At 45.7% G+C, this 22,719-nt stretch overlaps 11 protein-coding genes and 1 non-coding gene across 12 annotated transcripts; 7 read left to right on the forward strand and 5 right to left on the reverse strand.

Annotated features, from left to right (window-relative positions):
- Nucleotides 1-448: 448 nt before the first annotated feature.
- Nucleotides 449-2,782, forward strand: VPS70 (LALA0S08e04500g1_1; the record flags this gene model as incomplete). Its single annotated transcript, XM_022771129.1, has 1 exon — nt 449-2,782. One exon carries the CDS (start codon nt 449-451, stop codon nt 2,780-2,782), a length of 2,334 nt encoding a protein of 777 aa, XP_022629740.1.
- A 195-nt stretch (nt 2,783-2,977) lies between these two features.
- Nucleotides 2,978-3,535, forward strand: CPR3 (LALA0S08e04522g1_1; the record flags this gene model as incomplete). The annotated part of the gene is made up of 1 exon (XM_022771130.1): nt 2,978-3,535. The coding sequence occupies one exon, from the start codon at nt 2,978-2,980 to the stop codon at nt 3,533-3,535; it is 558 nt and encodes a 185-aa protein (XP_022629741.1).
- Nucleotides 3,536-3,934: 399 nt separating this feature from the next.
- On the forward strand, nt 3,935-5,137 carry ENT3 (LALA0S08e04544g1_1; the record flags this gene model as incomplete). The annotated part of the gene is made up of 1 exon (XM_022771131.1): nt 3,935-5,137. One exon carries the CDS (start codon nt 3,935-3,937, stop codon nt 5,135-5,137), a length of 1,203 nt encoding a protein of 400 aa, XP_022629742.1.
- A 240-nt stretch (nt 5,138-5,377) lies between these two features.
- Nucleotides 5,378-5,937, forward strand: BET5 (LALA0S08e04566g1_1; the record flags this gene model as incomplete). The annotated part of the gene is made up of 2 exons (XM_022771133.1): nt 5,378-5,414; nt 5,498-5,937. 2 exons carry the CDS (start codon nt 5,378-5,380, stop codon nt 5,935-5,937), a joined length of 477 nt encoding a protein of 158 aa, XP_022629743.1.
- An 86-nt stretch (nt 5,938-6,023) lies between these two features.
- WAR1 (LALA0S08e04588g1_1) lies at nt 6,024-8,699 on the reverse strand (the record flags this gene model as incomplete). Its single annotated transcript, XM_022771134.1, has 1 exon — nt 6,024-8,699. One exon carries the CDS (start codon nt 8,697-8,699, stop codon nt 6,024-6,026), a length of 2,676 nt encoding a protein of 891 aa, XP_022629744.1.
- Nucleotides 8,700-9,213: 514 nt separating this feature from the next.
- On the forward strand, nt 9,214-9,816 carry LALA0_S08e04610g (LALA0S08e04610g1_1; the record flags this gene model as incomplete). The annotated part of the gene is made up of 1 exon (XM_022771135.1): nt 9,214-9,816. The coding sequence occupies one exon, from the start codon at nt 9,214-9,216 to the stop codon at nt 9,814-9,816; it is 603 nt and encodes a 200-aa protein (XP_022629745.1).
- A 402-nt stretch (nt 9,817-10,218) lies between these two features.
- Nucleotides 10,219-13,383, reverse strand: HMG1 (LALA0S08e04632g1_1; the record flags this gene model as incomplete). Its single annotated transcript, XM_022771136.1, has 1 exon — nt 10,219-13,383. One exon carries the CDS (start codon nt 13,381-13,383, stop codon nt 10,219-10,221), a length of 3,165 nt encoding a protein of 1,054 aa, XP_022629746.1.
- An 890-nt stretch (nt 13,384-14,273) lies between these two features.
- FPR3 (LALA0S08e04654g1_1) lies at nt 14,274-15,530 on the reverse strand (the record flags this gene model as incomplete). The annotated part of the gene is made up of 1 exon (XM_022771137.1): nt 14,274-15,530. The coding sequence occupies one exon, from the start codon at nt 15,528-15,530 to the stop codon at nt 14,274-14,276; it is 1,257 nt and encodes a 418-aa protein (XP_022629747.1).
- A 170-nt stretch (nt 15,531-15,700) lies between these two features.
- LALA0_S08e04676r lies at nt 15,701-15,774 on the reverse strand. Its single transcript has one exon. It is a non-coding gene; the product is annotated as a tRNA-Val (tRNA).
- Nucleotides 15,775-16,234: 460 nt separating this feature from the next.
- Nucleotides 16,235-17,416, forward strand: OLA1 (LALA0S08e04698g1_1; the record flags this gene model as incomplete). The annotated part of the gene is made up of 1 exon (XM_022771138.1): nt 16,235-17,416. One exon carries the CDS (start codon nt 16,235-16,237, stop codon nt 17,414-17,416), a length of 1,182 nt encoding a protein of 393 aa, XP_022629748.1.
- Nucleotides 17,417-17,594: 178 nt separating this feature from the next.
- Nucleotides 17,595-18,509, reverse strand: SCO2 (LALA0S08e04720g1_1; the record flags this gene model as incomplete). The annotated part of the gene is made up of 1 exon (XM_022771139.1): nt 17,595-18,509. The coding sequence occupies one exon, from the start codon at nt 18,507-18,509 to the stop codon at nt 17,595-17,597; it is 915 nt and encodes a 304-aa protein (XP_022629749.1).
- A 1,384-nt stretch (nt 18,510-19,893) lies between these two features.
- CHS2 (LALA0S08e04742g1_1) lies at nt 19,894-22,680 on the forward strand (the record flags this gene model as incomplete). The annotated part of the gene is made up of 1 exon (XM_022771140.1): nt 19,894-22,680. One exon carries the CDS (start codon nt 19,894-19,896, stop codon nt 22,678-22,680), a length of 2,787 nt encoding a protein of 928 aa, XP_022629750.1.
- Nucleotides 22,681-22,719: the final 39 nt, after the last annotated feature.

The following is a 22,719-nucleotide window of genomic DNA, read 5'->3' on the forward strand; positions in this document are numbered from 1 at the left end:
ATTCGTGGGCACTTGCTCACCGGCCATAATGAGCCTACACCGATGTACAGAGTATGTGGGTGTTGTAGAAATACATGACAGACAATGCTTCCTATTTTCAGATTTGAATTAAGGAAGCAGTAAACAAAGTCCGACAAGAAAATGTGGATGCAGACACACGATGCCTGAATTGAAGCAGAGAGAATAACATGCAACTTCAACTCGATCAATGTCGGAGCTGCTGTCGCTTAAGTTGGAGCTGCTTGTCGTTGAGAGTATCATTCTGTCTTATTCTGTCGTAAACATACGTTAGCACGTGATCACATTAGACCAAATAATCTTGATTATGTAATCTCATAAATACATACTAATATGTATGCATATAAATACATAGACCGAAAACAGGCATCGCTAAAGTATCGTCAACCGAACGTTCCCCTTGGTATGACCGCAGTGCCAGCTAGAAGCAATGGCTGATGACGACAACCAACAAGAAGGCAATGAATCCACGCCTTTGATTCGCACAGGACGTCCACGCGAAAATTCTGTCGCTTCCATGCTTGCCCGGGGCAGAAGTAACACTATAAATGGGTTAAAAACAGGGTACGATACTGTAAGACGTCACAAAGTACAGTTTATGTATGCTTTGCTGGGATCTGTGCTTTTGTATTTGGGCTTCACCCTTGCTTTCTTGCCTCGGACCTCGCTGGCCCGAGATTTCCGTCGTTTGCATTTCAATAAGTTTACAAGGGCAGAAACTTATCGAGTCTATTTAGAGAGTCTGCAGCGTGAAAACCATGCCAAGGAACACGTAAGAGCGTACACCTCGCATAGACATTTGACTGGAGACAGTGAGGCATTGAAATACACCGTAAACCAACTCAAGGCGCTAGGATTTTCGCCCAAGCTAGAAAAATACTATCCGTGGCTCAATGAACCAGTGGAAACAGGGTTGTCACTTTGGGTTGACGAGGAAAAAGTGTTCGAATCGAGCATGATAGAGGATTGTCTAGAAGAGGACCCATCAAGCTGTGGTCCAGAACAAGTGCCAGCATTTCATGGATATTCCGCAAACGGGAAAGTCACCGCTAGATTCGTTTATTGCAACTATGGAAGCTTAGAAGATTACGAATTTTTGCGACGTGAGGGTATCGATTTGAGCGGAAAAATCCATATCATACGCTACAGCGTATTATTTCGTGGGCTCAAAGTCAAAAACGCAGAGGCCAACGGTGCTTCTGCTGTTATCTTGTACACTGATACGTTTGACGATGGTAACGTGACAGAAGCCAATGGATACAAAGCTTACCCATTTGGTCCCGCACGAAACTCAGGTGGTTTCCAGCGAGGCTCGGTAGAATATTTCACCGAAGCTCCCGGAGATCCCACTACTCCCGGTTATGCATCGAAGTCACCAGACACTAAAAGAATGTCGCCTTTAGGCAGAGTTCCAACTATCCCGTCAATTCCTATGAGCCAAAAAGATATCAGCAAAATTTTGCCCTACTTAAATAACAGGGGTAGTCCTTTTGATGTTCAAGGTAACGTTGATGGCTTCAATTACTACAGTGGCCCATCTGACAAAAATGTGGAACTGACAGTGGTCAACGAGCAAGAATACAAAATCAAAGAAATCACAGACGTGCTGGTGGAAATTCCTGGAATTCTGCATGGTAGTGCTATTGTGATCGGGAACCACAGAGACTCGTGGACTGTCGGTGGGGTAGGGGATCCAAACAGCGGAAGTAGCGTTCTTCTCGAGGTTGCTCGGGGATTAAGTGAACTTTTGAAAAAGGGTTGGAAGCCATTGCGTACCATTCAGCTCGCAAGCTGGGACGGTGAAGAACCTGCGATGCTTGGATCGACTGAATACGGGGAGGATCATGCTTCGAAACTTCAAAAACAAGTTTTGGCCTACTTCAACCTTGATACAACTATTACGGGTAGCCAATTCAAATGTGAGTCCAATCCTTTGCTCTCGGGACTTCTGCCCAGATCTGCAGCCCTGACACGTTTTGCCGGCAAACCTGGTAAATCGCTACTGCAAGTGTGGGAGGAGCAATCAGATGCATACGTGGGGGTGCTGGGATCGGGCACAGATTTTGCCGTTTTCCAGCACCATCTTGGAATCCCATCTGCGAATTTCAGGTTTGCTGGCAACGGCAAAGACGATGCTGTCTATCAATACCACACAAACTACGATACTTACACCTGGCTGGAGACATTTGTCGATCCTGAGTATTTTCTGCACAATACCATGGCTATCTTCACGGGAATGTCAGTATTGATGCTGAGTGAAAACGAGGTCGTCTACTTCAATTCCCAGGATTATGCGCGAGAAATCCAGAGTCACTACAAACAATGGCACACGTTGCTCAATCACACTTTCAGAGGCCACAATTATATCCAGGGTAAAGCTCACAATCTGTCTCGATTGATAAGTCACATCGAGACCAACGTGAGTGCTGAATTTGACCGTCAGACCGCCGCACTTCGCAAATCGGTTGTGAGGGATTATCCATGGTACAAATTCTACAAGAAAATCGCAATTTATGTGAAGCTGGTTAAGACCAATTCCAAATTAAAAAGGCTTGACCGACTCTTCGTCACTGATAGGGGATTAAAAGATAGGCCCTGGATGAAGCACTCGATCTATGGGCCGGATAAGCAACTCGGATATGCTGGCGATGTTTTGCCGGGCTTGCACGAAGCGATTTTAGCGGAAAACCCTACGGAAATCGTCGAGTGGCTGAATATTCTTGATGAACAGTTAACGCTGGTTCAAGACCTCCTCAGTGCCTAGTTGGAGAGAGTCCTGTGAACAAAGAGAGCTCAGCGGTCACGTGGACCTATATTTTCCATCGAACTCACTACATAAATTGGGTCAAAAAAACTAGAATTAGAGAAGACCGGATCATCTTGACCATATTTTACACTTATTGAGCGCATTGCTGCCTTTCGATTGCTGAATTTCTAATCTTGCTTCCTTAATTCACCAATGTTCGCCAACTTGAACCGCTCTTTGATGCGCCAGTCGCGTCTTTTTTCCACTTCCAACGTTCAATTGGGCTCGAAGGTGTTTTTCGACACTAGTATCAACGGGACCAAACAGGATAGAATCGAATTCGACTTGTACACTGATGTTGTTCCCAAGACTGCCGAAAACTTCAGAGCGCTTTGTACTGGTGAAAAGGGTTTCGGTTACAAAGGTGTTCCTTTCCACAGAGTCATCCCCAGCTTCATGTTGCAAGGTGGCGACACTGACTTGACCAGCGGCTACGGAGGAAAATCTATCTACGGCAGCAAATTCCCTGATGAGAATTTCATCAAGAAACATGAAAAGCCCGGCCTTTTGTCCATGGCCAACTCCGGTCCCAACAGCAACGGCTCTCAATTTTTCATCACTACGGTCCCTTGTCCTTGGCTGGACGGCAAGCATGTGGTCTTTGGTGAAGTTTCCAAGGGACTGGAAGTCGTGAAGCTCATTGAGTCGTACGGAACCATGTCTGGAAGACCTCGTGCCAAAATTGTCGTTGAGGAAGCTGGCGAGTTGTAACTCAAAGCAGACCGTCAAGAATGAAGGAACTTTGATAAGAGCTACAAAAACATATATAACACGTTCTCATTGGGTGGTCTTGACGGGCGCAGCTTATCCGCTAGCTTCGCTTGCCTAAGTATACCACGTGAAATGTACGTCTCTCTATACGAATATTCAACTGTCAAATATATCATCAGTTTTATTAACAATCTATTAGCATCAGGTGTAGTGTCCTGACGACAAACTACAAGAGACATCCGGGGTAACAGTTTTCTGGCGATAACCACAGCCCTTTGACAAGGAACCTGAACTCGCAATTGATTTTTTCCTTCAATCTTTTCGAGGCTTTTTACCTTTGTTTTTAACGGGTTTTTCAAGCGTTTCTGGTTGTCATCTTAGACCCCTATCAGATAAGTGATGAGCTTGGACCAGAGTTTGAGTAATCTGACTCTGTACGATGCCAAAAAATACTTCAGAAGAGCCCAGAATGTGGTGTTCAATTATACGGATATGGAGGCCAAAGTTCGCGAAGCTACAAACAACGAACCATGGGGAACCTCGTCTACGCTGATGGAGCAAATCGCACAGGGTACGTACAACTATCGTGAGCGTGAAGAGGTGCTAGGAATGATATTTCGGCGGTTCACAGAGAAAACGGCGACTGAGTGGCGACAAATTTACAAAGCATTGCAATTGCTAGAATATTTGGTGCGTCATGGCGCGGAACGGTTTATCGACGATGTACGTGCTAATTTGTCGCTGGTAAAAATGCTAGAAACGTTTCATTACATTGACGTCCAGGGGCGCGATCAGGGCATAAATGTCAGAAATCGGTCTTTGGAGTTAGTCAAGCTTCTCGAGGACGACTCAAAAATCCGCGTAGAACGAAAGAAGGCTCGAGAAACGGCGAAAAAATACAAAGGCGTTGCTGGAGGTGCTCCTTCGTCGTACCTGCCTCCGTCTGCCATTAACAGAGCCGCTGGTTTCGGCAAGTCGTCTAATCGCGGCATTTCTGTGAGCGCCGACTTTGACAGTGACGAAGAAGAACGCGAGGTTTATGAAGCACGCGAAGCCCGCAAAGATCATGAGAGTGGTACTTCCAAAAGCGCCACGCCGCCTGCCACCACCAAAACGGGTGATGTCCCGAACGACAGCGATGACGACGACGACGATTTTGCTGACTTTCAAAGTGCCGCGCCAGTGACTCAACCGACAACTTCGAACTCTCAGAACATGATTGATATTTTCTCTGATTTCCCATCCGTGCCCGCCAAAGCTGAGAACAGTAATCTGGCATTTGCATCGCATAACTTTCATGCAGCTGGTCCAATACCGGCTGTTAACCAAAAGGCAGCTGATCCATTTGGTTCGCTGTTCAACAGTGCCAAGCTAACGAAAGAGCCAGGCATCAGCTCTCCTCGGACGACGGGCACGCCGCTACAAGCTGCAGCGTCTTCAAGCGATGACAGTGGCAACGACAAAGACAATAACCATGACGACGACGATGATTTTGGCGAGCTGGAAACGGCAACAACAACAGCAGGACCAACAACATCGTTTGGTGACAATTCTGTAAAGCCTGCTCAAAACGGGCAGGAATTTGACCTGTTGAGCTTCTGATCGGATACAATGATGTGAATTTCAGGTCACATGATAATATATGATTATGTAATCTTGTATTGTTAAAGCTCAAGGCATTATGTACGGGAACTTCAGCATGAGTACGTGAGTACTAATCATTTCAGAGATATAGTGTAAATAGGCTAAAACGAATCCCGTGAACAGTACGAAAACCTGTGATCTAAGCCAACAGCACTCCAGCGCACAGAGTGTCAACTACTACTGCGTCCCACTAATCTCATGGCTATCTATTCATTTTGGATTTTTGACAGACATTGTATGTTTCTCTGTACCAAGGCTGATTTTGCCAGTTTACCCAGTACAGCCCATCTTTAGACTAACATATCACCACTTGCTTAGGCAATTGCATTTTCGATCGAGAATGGACACTAAAGACAAATCCATCGAGTGGAACCACGAACTCCAAGCTCAATGAAGATACTGCTAAACTTCTTTATGGTATGATCTTTTCGCTGCGATCAATTTCTCAGAAATTGGGTAGTTTAGACAGTTTTAACGAAATAAGGACCATTGCCACAGCCAAGTACAGAGCTCATATCTTATGTACAGCATCAGGACTATGGTTTGTACTTCTCAGTGACTTGAAACAAGAAGACCTGTCGCAAGTGCTGCGATACCTATACAGTGAGATCTATGTGAAAACGGTAGTTTACAATTGGCTGTCACCGGTGGATTTTGCAGAAACTGCGAATGAAAAAAGAGGTCAAGGTTTCAGAAAGATTCGCAATCGCCAGTTTCTGCTAGCTGTAGAACAGTTTCTGGGGCCGATGGTCAATTAGTGGTATGTACAGTTCTAATTCACATCAAAAAAGGCGATATCCTCATTCTTGATGTTTGTCTATATCTATCTCATGCAGTATCATCATCAAAAGATATCGCTCCAAAATTCGCCTAGTAAAGTGTTGAACCCATTTTCGAGCGTGGTGACGTCGGCCATTTGAAAAGATAATGCGTCCATCAGTTTGCTAGCATTTTCTGCGTCCGTACCGGCAGTTTCATTGGTTGGAACAGTCACATTAGTATTATTAGTATTATTTTTATCTGGCGTGTTGATGCGCGGAGGTGATGCAGGATTGAGTAGCATTGGCAAGGAGCTTCGATGTTGTGCTGAGGCTATCAAGACTTGGTCATTGTCGATATAAGATTGTGACAAGCCTTCTAAATCAGGTTTCTTTGTGGTGAGAAACGCCTTGATCTTATTTGCATATATCTGAACAAACAGGGCCACGACGTAGCGCAATTTGGACAAGAAGTTATTATACGGATACAACCTTGCACTTTCGTCCAGTGACTGCGACGTTCTTCTGATAAGCGAAATAGCGGGCTGAGTCATCTCTCTCAGATACGCAAATGCCGGCACCGTAATGGTGGTGTATCTCACCCTCAACAGCAGCATGCCAACAGTGTAAATGACTCTGGAAGTATGGAAAAGTGGGAGAGAAGCGATCAATTCGGGTGACAGTTTGAGAAACTCATGCATGGCGTTGATGCAAGATAAGGTGAGTTTGTGAAAAGACTGGGAAACAACCTCGGGAATTTTGCTTATCGTCAAAGGGTCTGGGATGTTTGACAAATATCTGGAAAAGGGCCACTCATGCAAGTAAGCCTCGACGGAGTGGTAAAAGGCAAGAACTCTTGTTCTCTCGGAAGGGATCCTTTGGAAAATATTCATCAGGTCCTGCTGTAAAGTTAGGAGTAATCTGCTCTGTACAGGTGAAGCGAGACCTTCATGTTGATCCGATGGGTCTTCATCTGCTTCATGCAACCTAACATGAATTACCTCCAAAATATGATTTAATCTGGCAAATGTTAAAAGAATCTCATCTTCTTCACGCTCATAGCTTGAGACAGGTCCTGAATCAAATAAAGACATAAGCCTAATGGCACGCTCTTGTAACAGACCCCACCTGTTTTGTATAGGCTGTCGCAAGAAAATATTGATATTCAATGCCGACACATACACTATAATCACCAGGCGGGAATAACTTTCATTTTGTATTAAGAAATCGTCGATGGCAGCTGCCTCATCGTCAGTGGGGTACTTGGTATTTTGTATCAAAGCGAAAAGCTGCGGTTTCCGCGATGGAATCAGGTCCTTGATGAGACAGCAACAGTAATAATTGAAAAAATGGAACCTAGTCTTGTTAGACCACTCTGGGAAGTTATACCATAGGCATAAAGTTAGCAGTGACTTAAGCAGTTCCAAATTTTTGGCCCCAAGTCGCGTCATGTGGTGAGAGATTAGACCTAAAGTGAAATTATCGAGTCTCATATTCTGCTCCTCATTAAATTCGTCACCCTTCAGAATAGCGGACACAACTGACATGATAGTTGCAAACAAGATCGGTTCGTGTTCTCGTAACTCATCCAAAGTTTGCTCGGCAGGTATTTTAACAAAGGGAAACCTGTATTTATTGGAGATTTCGTATCGGTAAAGGCCGAGGCGACGCTGAGCTTGCTCTTTGCTGATAATCCCAAGAGTTATTGGATCAAGCGCCAGGGGTACCCCGACACTCTGTTCAAGTGTGTCGTTCCATTTTTCTGACAGTCGGGAGAGACCCTCTGTAACACCATGAAAGTTCTCGAGTTGCGAAGACAAAAGTGACTGCAGTTCCTCATGCAGATTTTCGAAGGACTGTATACCATGTGGAGGAGCCTTTGAGGGTCCAGTAGGTTTTGAATGGCTCGATGGCACCTGCGAGAAAGGCGTAGCGGCTGTAGCGGCCGTGGGGGAATTGATTCTGTTTTGAGGCCAGCAAGGAAGCGTTGAAGGAAAGAAATTTGATTCAAGGCTCATTGGTGGCGGCACGGAGCTGTAAAATCTACCGCTATGCTGAGTAGAAAGACCTCGCGGTTTGGACATAGGTGTGCTACCAACGCCGGAAGCCTCGGGTGACCCTGAGGCTGCTACGGGTGGTTGAGTACTGAAAAACGAGCTGCTGTCTGTGACGATCCCGCTGTTACTGCTGCCTGTCGGGAGGTGGGGGCTATGCGCAAACCGCGGCAGCGAAGTGTTGGATTTGTGAGTAGCCGTGGTCAAAGCGGCACCAGTTGCAGAAGTTGGTACATCGAGGTCCGTGGTCTGGTCACTTTCGCGACGACGGCGCCGTGTTCTGCGCGATAAATCAAATGTGCAGTGTTTGTTACGGCGAGCGCACCGCACACAGCTCTTCCCGTATATATCTTTGACGTCTGACGGAACGCATTTGGCTTTCTGTGTATGACAGTTGATGCAAGCAAAAGTGTTGCGCTTATTTTTCCCTGGGGCTCCGGTCTGAACCTCGTCTAGTGCCACCGGGCAGCTTAGCCGCGGATCGTCTGGAGACACTCCAAGGATGCTGGTGTTTCGGGTTGGAAACTGCGCTGGAAACGAAATGCTGGGCGCAGACATGTGTTGTTCGAGCTGGTCAGGCGACGAGATAGCACTTTGCAGCGGATCCACAGTCGGTCGTGACAGTGGCAATCGAGACGGTGGTGCCGGTTGCGGCGATGAACCCGCACGACGTATATCTTGGGGTTTGTTGGTGTCGTTTTCGGACATCGCGATCGAGATCTTCCTCAGTAGTCAAAATATGAATTTATGGATGTCGGCGCTGTAATTTTTTAGTCAAGCGATGCGCTGGTGCTAGTGGTGACGCGAATGAAATAGTGTTGCAGGCTCACCGAAAGAGAATAAAGGCCGAAGACAGAAAGGCACCGAAATGATTGAGATAAAGCGCACAGATAAGCCCGGCCGATAGTGTTTCCAGCAACGAGAAACGCGATTTGAGCGGTCAGGAAATCTGTGCTTTCAGATTGTAAAAAGAGAACGACAAGAAACAATAATAGATTAATGAACCCAAGGCCAGAAACCCAGGCTCACCAGACAATTCTATTAACTCAATTTTTCTCGATTTCAAATGGCGCTCACAGCGGTTTGATCAGCTCGTGTAGGGACAAAACGTTCAAGAAACTGAAGGAACGAAGCGACGATCAAAATGATCTAAACAAATATGATCTAAGCCCACAGGGACCCGAGCTTTCAAATATGTCCGAGCAACAGTAAAAAATGAGTAATGCGACGTGAACTCAAGAAAATCTCGCCCGAAACAACGATGAAAAGTCGCTTGACAACAAATCATATGGACAGGCCACACTCACTAGCACGGCGTATGCAGGTCACAGAGGTTGGGTTCATATGCGCTGCTGTCAATAAGTGGAGCGGCCCTCTTTTCTTATTTTCTTCTTTTCTTTTCTTCTTTTCTTCTTTTCTTAGCTTCATTGCTTCGTTGCTTCTCTCGTTCTGGCCATTGTTCCCTGCAGAACGGTGTGTGCGTTTTTTCTCCGCCGCGGAAAAACTTTCTGACGTGGGCACCGGTCAAGTTTTTCCGGATTTATTCCGAGGTCCGGGGTCATTTCTGTGCACGTGCATAGATACTGGAAAGCACCCACGCAAGGGCCAAGCCCGTAGCACAGGAGCCCTACAAACAGTGGTAGCCAACGAGCCAGAAAGGTTGATGGGACTATGGCGTGTGAAAGGGCTTACACAGCATGTGGATGAAAACCAAACAACCGGAATACGGACTGAAATTTGGCGTATATCCACTTATCGTATAGGAAGGACTGTTTGGTGCGTGACCGGTACGGCGTTACCACTTACCACACACAAGATCTTTTGATATTCTCGGAGCAGCTCAACCAGCACCCTGCGTACACCAATCATGGCGTAACCGTATCCCCATACACATACGGGAAAGAGAAAAATAACGTGCATGCTATGGTGACGTAGGCCGGACTGAAATGTGTCTCCGAATCCATGTCGGCATTAATACGGTGTGAAGACCTTTTGAATCGGAAAACCGACGCCGAAGACTACTTGTCCGCAAGACCTTAGCGTCGCGATTTCCACCACCGAGGAGCCGCGGACAAACAGTCGTTCATTCTTCGAGTCTAATGCAGAGAAGTTATTAGTACATAGGCGTATGGTTCCGGTTATGGTAACGCATTCGATGCAGATAAAAATTTCGGAGGTGGTTTTTTTTTTCTTTTTCTTTCTCTCTCACTTGGCTGGCTCGCTGGGATTAGGACTTGATGCAGGTGACAGAACCCTCTTTCAAACGGTTAACGTCACCGTTCGTTGCCGTCGTTGCCCCGGCAGCAGGCAATCCCGCTTTAGCAGAAGCACCAGTAACGGCTGAGGTTGCTCCCTTCCCACGGTTGTGGATCATGTGACTTTGAACCAAGTGGCCGGCAGCCAGAGCAGCACATAGCGAAAGTTCACCGGCGAGTACCGCGCAAGCTACAACCTTGGCCAGCTGGCGAGCATTGTCACCGGGAGACGTGGGGTGTGGCCCCCGGACCCCAAGCAGATCCAGCATCGCAGACTGAGGCTCCAGTATTGTTCCGCCACCTATAGTACCAACCTCGATCGATGGCATAGAAACTGAGATCCGCAGATCCCCGTCAATCTCGCTCATTAGCGTTATGCAGTTGGAACTTTCTACATTTTGTGCAGGATCTTGGCCTAACGCCAGATATACCGCGGTTAGCAAGTTGGCTGCATGCGCATTGAAACCACCCACTGAGCCTGCCATCGCCGAACCGATTAAATTCTTAGCAATGTTCAACTCCACCAAAGCTTTCACATCGCTCTTTAGCACCTTACGCACAACGTCACCAGGGATAATCGCCTCGGCAACCACACTTTTACCACGACCCTCGATCCAGTTGATGGCCGCGGGTTTTTTGTCGGTACAGTAGTTCCCGGAAACAGACACAATTTCCATATCATACCAACCAAATTCCTCTACCATCAATTTGAGCGCGTGTTCTACACCTTTGGAAATCATGTTCATGCCCATCGCATCACCAGTTGTGGTCCTGAAACGAATAAATAGTAGGTCGCCAGCCAATGCGGTCTGACAATGTTGTAAACGAGCGAACCGTGATGTGGAATTGAAAGCTTTCTTGACCTTGTTCTGTCCTTCGTCAGAGTCAATCCAAATCTTACAAGCACCAGCTCTGACCAGGGTTGGAAATCTTACACAAGGTCCTCTTGTCATACCGTCTTTGGTTAATACTGTGGTAGCGCCACCGCCAGCATTGATCGCTTTGCATCCGCGCATAGCCGATGCTACCAAGCATCCTTCAGTAGTTGCCATAGGAATGTGATAAGGAACGCCGTCTATAACCAAAGGCCCAATGACGCCTACAGGAAGAGGCATATAACCGATTACATTTTCGCAGCAAGCACCAAGTACACGGTCATAATCATAGTGTCTGAAAGGCAAACGGTTTGTTTCAAGGACAGGAGCATCTGCGAGCCGCGCAAGAGCTTTACGACGAACAATGACAGCGCGTAGAGTATCCCCCAGTTGTTTCTCTAAAGCATATAATGGCAACTTGCCGCCAACAACTAAAGTAGCAATCTCCCTGTTGTTCAAGGTCTTCAAAGCACCAGATTTCATGAGGTCCACTAACGTATCCAAAGATCTGACCACTTTGTCTTCGCGTTCGCTTTCACTGTCATCCTCGATTGCGGTGTTGGTTTCTATCGACGTAACCGAGGATGACGCCGAAAGCTTGCTATCCTGCGGAGCGGTATGATTAATTTGCTTTATTGCTGTCTTCTTCTTCGCGCTGTATTGCTTCAATTGCTTGGCTGTAAACTCGGTATGGATTCTTCCAGCATTTAGCAAGTAGATGTTGATTGAAGCACTAGTAACAAGCGCAAACAAGACAAGTTTACTGATCAGTCTATCACGAATCGCAACACTGAAATAACGTAAGGTGGAAAGTATCAAATCCTCAACTTGGAGATACACCTTCATAGGTTGGTAATGTTGAGGAGGCACAACAGATACAACGACCCCGCTAGGATAGTTGTTCTTCACGGTTTGGGAAATGAAATTTGGCAGCACAAGGCTAGAAGGTCGAGAGTACAAGGCACTAACGGTCTGGTACGTCCATCTTACTCCAAAACTATAGAAGTTGAGTCCCACAAAAGCTAACACAACGGATAGTTTCAGCAACACGATACTAGTGTTCGACGTGAAAATAGTAACTTTTGTTGGAGTATCAGCAGTGGAGGCAGATTCCGCCGTTTTTTTAATAACACCATCTTCTTCCAATGTTTCTTTTATCAAAATGGAACGGTGGATGATGTTGATTTCCAGTTTCAGCCCAAGAATAGACGCGTAGTAGGTGCAAGTCAAAAGTAAATCATATATCAAGACGAGCGATGCCAGTATGCAAAAGTTCCTCAAGACATCAAGGTCGTGTGCATATATAGAGCCGCCGATAAATGCAACTATGCTCAACAGATGGTCTTGAAGAAGACGGCCACCCTCTTCCTTCACAGCGAGATACACAATTTCGGAAGTATCGAACTGATGGGAAATACCGTGCTTTCTGAAGTAATCCAGTAAGAAAGAAGCAAGTCTCACTTTATGATTGAACCCTACAATGACCACGATGAAAGGAACACCCTCGATCAAACTCAGAAGAGTAACAGTTTTTCCGAGTAGAACCTGACTGGTGTAAAGGGCGAGAATGAAGGCACTGGTCGAGGATGCCACGGCAGAGAGCGCAATCCAGAATTTGGACCCAGTTCGTCTCTTCATAACAACAAACAAACTGACAAAGGTGTAAAGCATGGCCGCATAGGCCGCTGCGATAATAAAGACGTCAAAAGTCTCGGCTCCTTGCAGCTTTTCCACGACAGATTTGAGAAAAGACGCTACCACAGCATTTGTGTCCTGGAGACGGAAGCGATGAGGTCTGAGCCTCCATGTGGTTCCATCGCCTGCCTGCAGGTCTTTGAGCAAGGAAAGATCCGCTTGCAGCACGTAACGTGTACTGCCATTTTCGAAAACAACGTTGGATAAATCGGGCAGGAATTGAGTATCATTTGGCGTCTTGAAATCAAGTTGCATCAGGTAGTAGTGCTCTGAGAACGATGCGGACGCGAGTTCATCATTTGAAAGTTTTGTCCACGAGTCAGAATTGCTAGCATGATAGAAATGCGCGCATTCATCCTGCAATTGTAGGGCATCAGTGTTACTGGCAAAAATGCTCTTAGAATCTAGCTGCCACCCATTAAAGTAGCTTCGCACCACCGACAGATACGCCAATGCTGATACAAAGACGGTCACAAGAATGACATGGACTGGGTGTCGAGCTGACAGCTTTGATATCCGTGCGAACTGCTTCGCCAGCGACTTCAACGGCTTCAAAACCAATGGCATATTGGCAAGTAGCCTTATTGTATCGTAGAAACACTTTCTGGCTAAAGTCAACCCCCGTAATCTTGAAGATATGGGAATTAGGTCTCTAATTCAGGTGTTTGGACCTGATTTTTTCCAATGATTCTAGTCTCAAAGGCTGAAGAAAGAGTTTCTTGAAAGAGCTTTAGCTCGTTCCCTACTTCAACACGCCTACGGTGCGTCCTAAAACTTTTCTACCAGTGGAACGAGAAAATACCTGTGACCACGACGCGACAAACAGCAGACGAAGTGAAAAAACGCCTGAGGTCACGTTTCGATAAGGGTAGAAAAATGACTAGAGAATTGGATAGATAAACCAATACACGCGTCAATGGTGATCACTAGCAGTTCAGTAGACCGGCCAATTGATAACGTAACAACAACACAAAGAATATGTTGGGGGTAAAACAGCCCAATTCAGAGCTTTAGTTTGCCTATTCAATGCAGAGAAGCGTTTTGTAGCTTGTCTCTCCTCGTTTGCTTCTTTGTTTTTGCGTTCAAAATCGAACGATTCAGGTATAGTTTTGTTGGGCGGCTAATCTCAAATATACAAAATGAGGTTTGAATAGCGCTGCTTACAGGACCAAACCCCCCCGCCGGTTTGCTTAAAGTCAATTGTATGTATAGCTGACAGCTACAAGAAGTGCGCGGATAGTTATCGATAAGCAATGTGGTAAGAAAGGTTCATGGTTGGATCTATCTATCTTGTATTTATATACTAATATATTAGAACGCAAGGTAATCATTCGTGGTATGTGACCTTGAAAGTGGATGGGGGACAACGGCTGCTACGGCTCCTTCAGTTTCTGCTCCTAGTTTATTCAAATGCCTTTATTAGATGTTTTTTGACTAGTACACACAGTTCCTTGAACCTATTTCATCGAAACCAACTTGACGTCGAAAGTCAACTCGGAGTTGGCTGGCAAGCCAGGTAGGGCTTGCTTGCCGTAAGCGTATGGTGCTGGGATGACAATTCTACGTTCACCGCCGACGGCCATGCCGGCAACACCGATGTCCCAGCCCTTGATGACTTCACCACGACCCAAGTTGAAGTTGAAAGGCTTGCCGCTGGTGTTCTTGTCGAAGACCTTACCGTTCTTTAGCTTACCGATGTACCTCATGCCGACCTTGGAGCCCTTTTTGGCGACTTTGCCTTGGCCGGTGACGCGGTCCTCGATGATGACACCGCCCTCTAGGACCTTGGTCTTCGGCTTTTCGTCCTTTGTAGCCTTCTTGGATGGGCCCTCTTCTAGGTCTTTCTTGAATTCCACTTTTTTCTCCTTCTTGTCCTTCTTAGCCTTCTTGGTCTCCTTTGGAGCCTCTAGTGCAGGCTGGACATCCTCGTCCTCGTCCTGCTTCTTTCTCTTGTTGTTGGAAGCGGTCTTGCCCTTGCTGGTTTTCTGATCCTCCTCCTGCTGCAAGATCTCCTCGATGCGGCCCTCGACGTCACTGGCATCTTCCAATTCGGCCAAGATTTCGTCCTCGTCCGGGGTCAAGTCGTACTCGTCGCTGTCGTAATCCTCATCTTCGGCTTCAGAGTCGTCCTCTGAGCCGTCGTCTCCATATCTTGGTTGGTCAAATGGGTGCTTGACGTAGTTACCGGTCAAGTAGATAGGGTAGGAGCCAGTCAGCACGAATTGCACTTCCTCTTCTGGGGCAATGACCAAATCCAAGGTCTGTTGGAACTGAACCTTAGGCGACAACGTCAACACCACGTATTCTTGGAACTCGTCATCATCTTCGTCCTCATCCTCCTCGTCTTCTTCTTCTTCCTCTTCCTCTTCCTCTTGCACTTGTTCTACTTCTTTCTCCTGTTTTTTGTTCTTGTTCTTCTTGCTCTTCTTGGCTGGCTGTTCTTCTTCCTTAGGTTGCTCTTCTTCCTCAGACTCGTTGTCCAACTCGTCTTCGTCAAAGTCGCCTCCCAAAATGTCGTCCTCGTCATCGTCGAAATCTGGGTTTCTCTTGATGATTCTCAAGGTCGATGGTTTCTCTTCATCGTCCACGGCGTCTGGGTCGACGGCTGCCAAAGTGATTCTCACCGTAACTGGAACAGTGACGTCCACAGCAGGCGTAGGAGAATATGGCTCAATTTTCAAGTTGTACGTGGCTAGTGGAAGTAGGTCAGACATGTCGCGCTTGATGTTTCCGGAGAGTGAGTACCTTGCGATGGGATGATGAGATGATGCTCATCGCCTTCTATATATTTCTTAAAATTTTTTAGACCTAGCACGATGGGAGCATTTCTTTTTAGTCACGTGACTTTCTAAAATGATTAAATTTACAAAAAATTAATCAAAAATGATTTCGCCCAGGATCGAACTGGGGACGTTCTGCGTGTTAAGCAGATGCCATAACCGACTAGACCACGAAACCAACTGTGAAATTAGATAAAGATAAAAACGTATATAACGTAATTATGTTACCTCGTGATGCAACTTTAAAACTTACCGGCCACTCTTAGCAGCAGTTTCTTGTACTATCAACTCCCTTCTCACATGTCTATGCTTTCTCCCTCTATTTTCATATTCCCATTCTTCCCTTCTCCTCTGTTCCTTCATCTCTCTCCGTCATATGACGTCAAAAGCGCTTTAGCAAGCATCAACTTCGAACCCTTCAATCTTGTCTTAAAAAAAAAAATTTTACACTGCGTTCGTAGCATATCATCACTTTCTTTCTTTCTTTCTTTCTCTCGGTTTCGATCAAGATATTTTGTCAAAGCATTTCTTCAAGAAAATTCCCAAACTTTTCGACAATTTTTCAACGCTTTATACAAAGTATTCAGTCTTGCTGTACCATACATTGACTGATCTAGGCTGCTAGTGAAAAACCCAAAATGCCTCCAAAGAAACAAGCTGAGGAAAAAAAAGTGCTCTTGGGCCGTCCAGGTAACAACCTGAAGGCCGGTATTGTCGGACTGGCTAACGTTGGTAAGTCTACGTTTTTCCAAGCTATCACCAGATGTCCGTTGGGTAACCCAGCGAACTACCCGTTTGCTACCATTGATCCTGAAGAAGCCCGTGTGATTGTCCCATCGCCAAGATTCGAAAAGTTGTGCGACATCTACAAGCCAGCATCCAAGGTCCCGGCCCATCTAACCGTGTACGACATTGCCGGTTTGACCAAAGGTGCCTCTGCTGGTGAAGGTCTAGGTAATGCCTTTTTGTCGCATATCAGAGCCGTCGACTCCATTTACCAGGTTGTGCGTTGTTTCGACGACGCTGAAATCATTCACATCGAAGGTGACGTGGACCCAGTGCGTGACTTGGACATCATCAACACGGAGCTGAGACTCAAGGATATCGAATTCTCCGAAAAGCACCTTGAAAGCGTTCACAAGATCACCAAGAGAGGTGGCCAGTCGCTGGAGGTCAAACAGAAGAAGGAAGAGGCCGCCTTGGTCGAGAAAATCATCGAACTGTTGAAGTCAGGTCAAAAGGTCGCCAACCAGACCTGGACCACCAAAGAGGTTGAAGTCATCAACAGCATGTTTTTGCTTACAGCCAAGCCCTCCATCTACCTCATCAATCTATCCGAAAAGGATTTCATCAGAAAGAAGAACAAGCACCTGCTCAAAATCAAAGAGTGGATCGACAAATACTCCCCAGGCGATTTGATCATTCCTTTCTCCGTCTGTTTGGAAGAGAGACTATCGCACATGACTTTGGAGGAAGCTGACGAGGAACTGAAAAACCTAGGCGTCGAGAGTGCCATGCCTAAGATTATCACCACCATGAGACAAAAGCTTGACTTGATCTCTTTCTTTACCTCTGGTGCCGACGAAGTCCGTGAATGGACCATTCGTAAAGGCACCAAGGCTCCACAAGCCGCCGGAGTTATCCATAATGATTTGATGAACACTTTCATTCTCGCGCAAGTGATGAAATACGAGGACGTGATTGAATACAAAGACGAAGTTGCAATCAAGGCAGCTGGTAAGATGCAACAGAAGGGTAAGGAGTACGTGGTCGAAGACGGCGACGTCATCTACTTCAGAGCCGGCGCCGGTAAGAACTAGGATGCGTTTGTGCCTCCGGTTGTTATATACAATAGTCTCATAACATAAAAATCTATGTGTGCTTTCTGTTCCGCTTCGATTTTATGGAAGCTGCCTTTGCTATATAGCTGTAATTACAGGATTTTTGAGACGCCAAGGGAAGTACTCCGAGGTCCTCCACAGGTTCGTTTGCAACTCTCTAGTTGAAAAGAAATGAGTACCATTTGTCTTTCCGCTTTTCACGCTCTTCTTTGGGTACAAATGCCTTGACATGTTCTTGTATTTTTTCTGCTCCTGTTTTCTCGTCGTACTGTCTTCCCAAGGCGTCAATGAATTGGCCTTCGGGATCCATGAGGTAGAAGAAGATAGAGTGGTCAACCAAGTAATCTTGGCCTGGCTTAAGAGATGGTGGCGTGGAGAAATACACACGGTACTGTTTGCACGCGTGCTTGACAGCGTTGTAGTCTCCTGTAAGACCAATGAGGTCGGGATGGAACTCACTCAAATACTCTTTGAGGACATTTGGGGGGTCTCGGGCAGGATCGCATGTAATGAAAATCGGTTGTAACTCGATGCCTCTTTTTTTGAGCTCGTCCAGCCACACGCTCAGCTTGTCCAGTTCGTCGGGACAAATGTCAGGGCAATGCGAAAACCCGAAATATATGATGGAAAACTTGCCCTTGAGGTTTTCTTGGGTAAACTCGTTGCCGTTGAAGTCCACAAGCTTGAAAGGCCCACCGACCAAAGGTTTCCCGTACCCTCTGTTGGCTTCAGCCTCCTTTTCAATCTCTAATCTACGTTTCTCCTTGGCGAAAAAATAGTACAGCGTACCACCGAGGGTTACCAAAAGAGCTGCTGCTTTCCAAGTTGCAAACTCAATAGATCCGCCGCTATCCCGTTGCGACTGGTTCGTTGATCCACCTATAGCGATTCTACTCAAAGGTTTGCGTTTTGGGGGCTCAACATCGCTACCAACTGGTTGAGCTGGTTGCTGACCTTTTTTATCCACTGACGTGTTGTAGAGATATGCCGAGCTGGACAACAATCTGCTTCCAAGTATTGGATATTGGTTCGTTCGCTTCAGAGCAACCAAAATGCGGTTTCTTGCTAGCATGTCGTATCTTCCAAAACGGTATAGACAAAGATTTAAAGAGCTTCTCAGAATCTAACGCTGCTTGACACTCTTTGTAAGTTGCTAAGCTATGAAAGATGGGTAAATCCTATCGTGATGTCGCTTAGACGGTTCGATGATATAATGTATAGCTTGGAATGTAATTCTACAACTAAAGTCACATGATATGTAATGTAACTTTAAATATAATAATCAAAAGAGTAAGGTAGAAACGTAGATCAATCCTACAAGACCTACCGCTCAGGCTTCGTTTCTCTTTAGTATATCGTAATATATTTCACGACCATCGTGGGGTCCTTTCAGCTGATGGTTAACGGTGACAGCTGAATTTGCCCTACTGCACAAAAAAGGGGTGTTCGACACACGTCTAACAGTAAGGTTCGTGAAACTAACAAAACATCCAAGACGTTCTCATTTCAAAAATTTGAGGTTCTGTTTCGGCATCCGATGCTATGTTCAAATTTCTTTGTGCTGAAGGGTTCCGGAAGAACGTGCAGGGCATATAAAGTGACGCGTAATTGTCGTGCAAAATAGGATAAAACACTGGCACTGTGCTTTACACAGAACTTGAGAGCACTTCTTACGCCATATATACTCTGAGATACTGGCTGTTACAAGGTCTTGGACTTTTCTCGAATGACGTAATATCTAGCACGGGCACATAGACTTCAACGGGTGACACGGTTGGAGTATTATGGAGACACAGAAAGAGTAACAATTGGGTTTTTTTGAACGCATTGTCCCTCCAGATTAGTATACAGGTCGGTGTCAGTTGTAATGACGACCACTTTCACACCCTTCTCTGGCTTTGCCTAGGAGAAGAGTGCTTGTCACGTGATTGACTTGGAACACACAGCCTAATAACAATACATCAGCGCCATGGAATCAAAGCAAGGCAAGAACAGAAAGGTCAGGTTTTAGAGCAACGTCATGTTCCAGACTGTGCCTTTTGACGTTCATTTTATGTGCTTTTGTTCAAGCCAAATTTGATAGCGGATCACTAGGAATTGATCTATCTACGAAGAAAACGCTAAGCACGATAATTGGTCCTATTGAGGATTAGTAGCAACTTACGCTTTCGCGCGGTGAGCACTACTCACAATAGCCTCAATTCCAGGGCTAAACCAGCATTTGTCCTAACGCTATCGTTCCATTGCGCATTCTGAAATATCTACAAGAATTTCGTCTCATGGGCAAGCTAATATTTACCGATTACCATTTTGGGATGGGTGTTGATCTAAAGGTACCTACCAACAACTGGGCTTTAAATATCGAAAAAAAATGATGTGGGACTCCCTTCCTGTAATTCCACTCTTCTACGATTATTGCTAGTTGTGTGGCCCTCGTATCATAGCAGTTGGCCATCATGGATTACAATCCTTTCATGACCGGCGAGAACAATTCGCCTGTAAGATCACCTCAACCGGCCGCTAGGCGCCAGGAATCTCCCTGGAGATCACAGTATTCCGAATACAACTCTACGGAAAATGATTTATCTACTGCATTTCAAGGGTTCCCCTCGGTGGCCCCGGTCCAGCCCCCATCTCCATCCAAGGCAGCTGCCAAATATTCCCCACAACGAAGAAATGTCTTCGCGCGTGATAGCACACCCAACTCACCAGTTCGTCAGAACCGCTACACCGCCAACCTGCACGAATCTCCAAAGCGTAACGGGCGTGCAATAATTGCAATCGATGAACCATCGGACGACGAGCATGGTGACTTGTACGATAGCTACTCCTATGAAAACCCAAGCGTCCAATCTCGTTCAGTTTCCCACGGTACTCACTCAAAGTATTCTTTCGAGAGTCAACGGAAATCCTTTGGTGATGACAGCACCGTTTTCTCTGGGGACACATTCGAACAGACACGGTTTCAAGTCAACCATCCGCAGAAAAACTACATTAAGCGCGGGAAGTCTGAAGTTAGGAAACTACCTTCTGTCAAAGCTAAAAGGAATATATTGAAGTTGGACAATCCAATTCCAAGAGGGCTTCTGGAGATTCTTCCTAAACGTGATTCTCCCGAATTTACCGAGATGCGATACACTGCATGTACCTCCGAACCTGACAGCTACGTGGACGAAGGTTACTCTCTTAGGTTCGCTGAAATGAACCGCGAATGCCAAATAACAGTTTGCATTACAATGTACAACGAGGATAAATTTGCTCTCTCTAGCACGCTACACTCCGTCATGAGAAATATCTCGCATATGTGCAAACGTAAAAAATCTAGCGTCTGGGGGCCCAATGGCTGGAAGAAAATACAAGTTATTATCGTTAGCGATGGTAGGAGAAACATCAACAAAGGTTCCTTGGATTATCTCAGCGCCTTGGGTATCTACCAGGAAGACATGACAAAATCGACTGTAAACGGCGAGCCGGTTAAGGCGCACATTTTCGAACTCACTACTCAGGTCTCTATCGATGCAGAATTAGACTATGTGAGCAAAGAAATTGTACCAGTCCAAGTTGTCTTCTGTCTCAAAGAAGAAAATCAAAAGAAGATTAACTCTCATCGCTGGCTTTTCAATGCTTTTTGTCCCATTCTAGACCCAACGGTTATCATTCTCGTGGACGTCGGGACAAGACTGAATGATACCGCTATCTATCATTTATGGAAGGCTTTTGACAGAGACTCCAATGTAGCCGGTGCTGCTGGTCAGATCAAAACAATGAAGGGGAAATGGGGTCTCAAGCTTTTAAATCCACTTGTGGCATCTCAAAATTTTGAGTATAAAATTTCTAACATCCTGGACAAGCCATTGGAAAGTGTATTTGGGTATATTTCCGTTCTTCCAGGCGCTTTATCTGCTTACCGCTATCGCGCTCTTAAGAATCACGAAGATGGCACTGGACCTCTAAACTCCTATTTTCTGGGTGAAACTCAAGAGGGGCGTCAGCATGACGTTTTTACGGCAAACATGTACTTAGCTGAGGACAGAATTTTGTGCTGGGAGTTAGTCGCTAAGAGGAACGCCAAGTGGGTCTTAAAGTATGTCAAAGAAGCTACTGGTGAAACAGATGTGCCTGAAGAACCACCCGAGTTCATTTCACAAAGAAGGCGTTGGTTAAATGGTGCAATGTTTGCGGCCCTCTACGCTCAGCTTCATTTCCCGCAAATATGGAAGACGAGACATTCCACCACCAGAAAAATTTTCTTCCACTTGGAATTCTTCTATCAGTTTGTTCAGATGCTGTTTTCCTGGTTTTCCATTTCTAACTTCTTTTTGACATTTTACTTTTTAGCAGGATCCATGAACAAGTTGATGAAGCACGGAGATGTCCTGTTCACTTTTTTCAAGTATTTGATAATATGCGATCTTGCTGCTCTCTTCATCATTTCAATGGGTAACAGACCGCAGGGCGCTAACCACCTATTCATCATTTCAATGGTGATTCTTTCGATTTGCTCTACTTACGCATTAGTTTGTGGGCTTGTTTTTTCTTTCAAGACGCTACAGGATCCAACTGAAAGCAGTATGGTTTTCTTCAATATCGTGGTTTCCCTCCTTTCGACGTATGGTCTCTATGCATTTACGTCCATCCTGTATCTCGACCCTTGGCATCTAATCACATCATCTGTACAATACCTTTTGATGCTTCCATCTTTTATCTGCACTTTGCAGATCTTCGCGTTCTGCAATACTCATGACGTTTCTTGGGGTACGAAAGGCTCCACAGAAGACACGAAACCCAAATCTGAGGCCACGGTCAAACAAGGTCCTAATGGCCAGCAGATTGTTGAAGGAACAGAGTGGCCTCAAGAGGTTGACAAAAAGTTCGCTGAAATCAAAAACAGGCTCAAAGAAGAAGAAGTTGTCGAACCCAAGATTGACGAAGCTCAGAGGAATAATGATTATTATCGTGACATTAGAACACGAATTGTTATGATTTGGATGCTATCTAACCTTATCATGATGATGGTCGTTACTCAGGTCTACGGGCCAGAAGATACTGCGAAGAACAAGTATTTGATTTTCATTCTTTGGTCGGTTGCCGTTCTGGCATTGTTCAGGGCCGTTGGATCGGTGTCATTCTTGGTACTGAAGTACCTCCGGTTGATAGTGAGTTACAAGCATAAAGCGGAGGATAGCGGCTCCTTCAATCTTCCCAATACAAGAAATATATTCAATAAGGAACCCAAAATGTAAAATACCTATCGTACATGCTGTAACTTATAATGAATAATA

Source organism: Lachancea lanzarotensis, scaffold LALA0S08 (assembly GCF_000938715.1).
Source record: "Lachancea lanzarotensis genome assembly LALA0, scaffold LALA0S08, whole genome shotgun sequence".
Lineage (NCBI taxonomy): Eukaryota > Fungi > Ascomycota > Saccharomycetes > Saccharomycetales > Saccharomycetaceae > Lachancea > Lachancea lanzarotensis.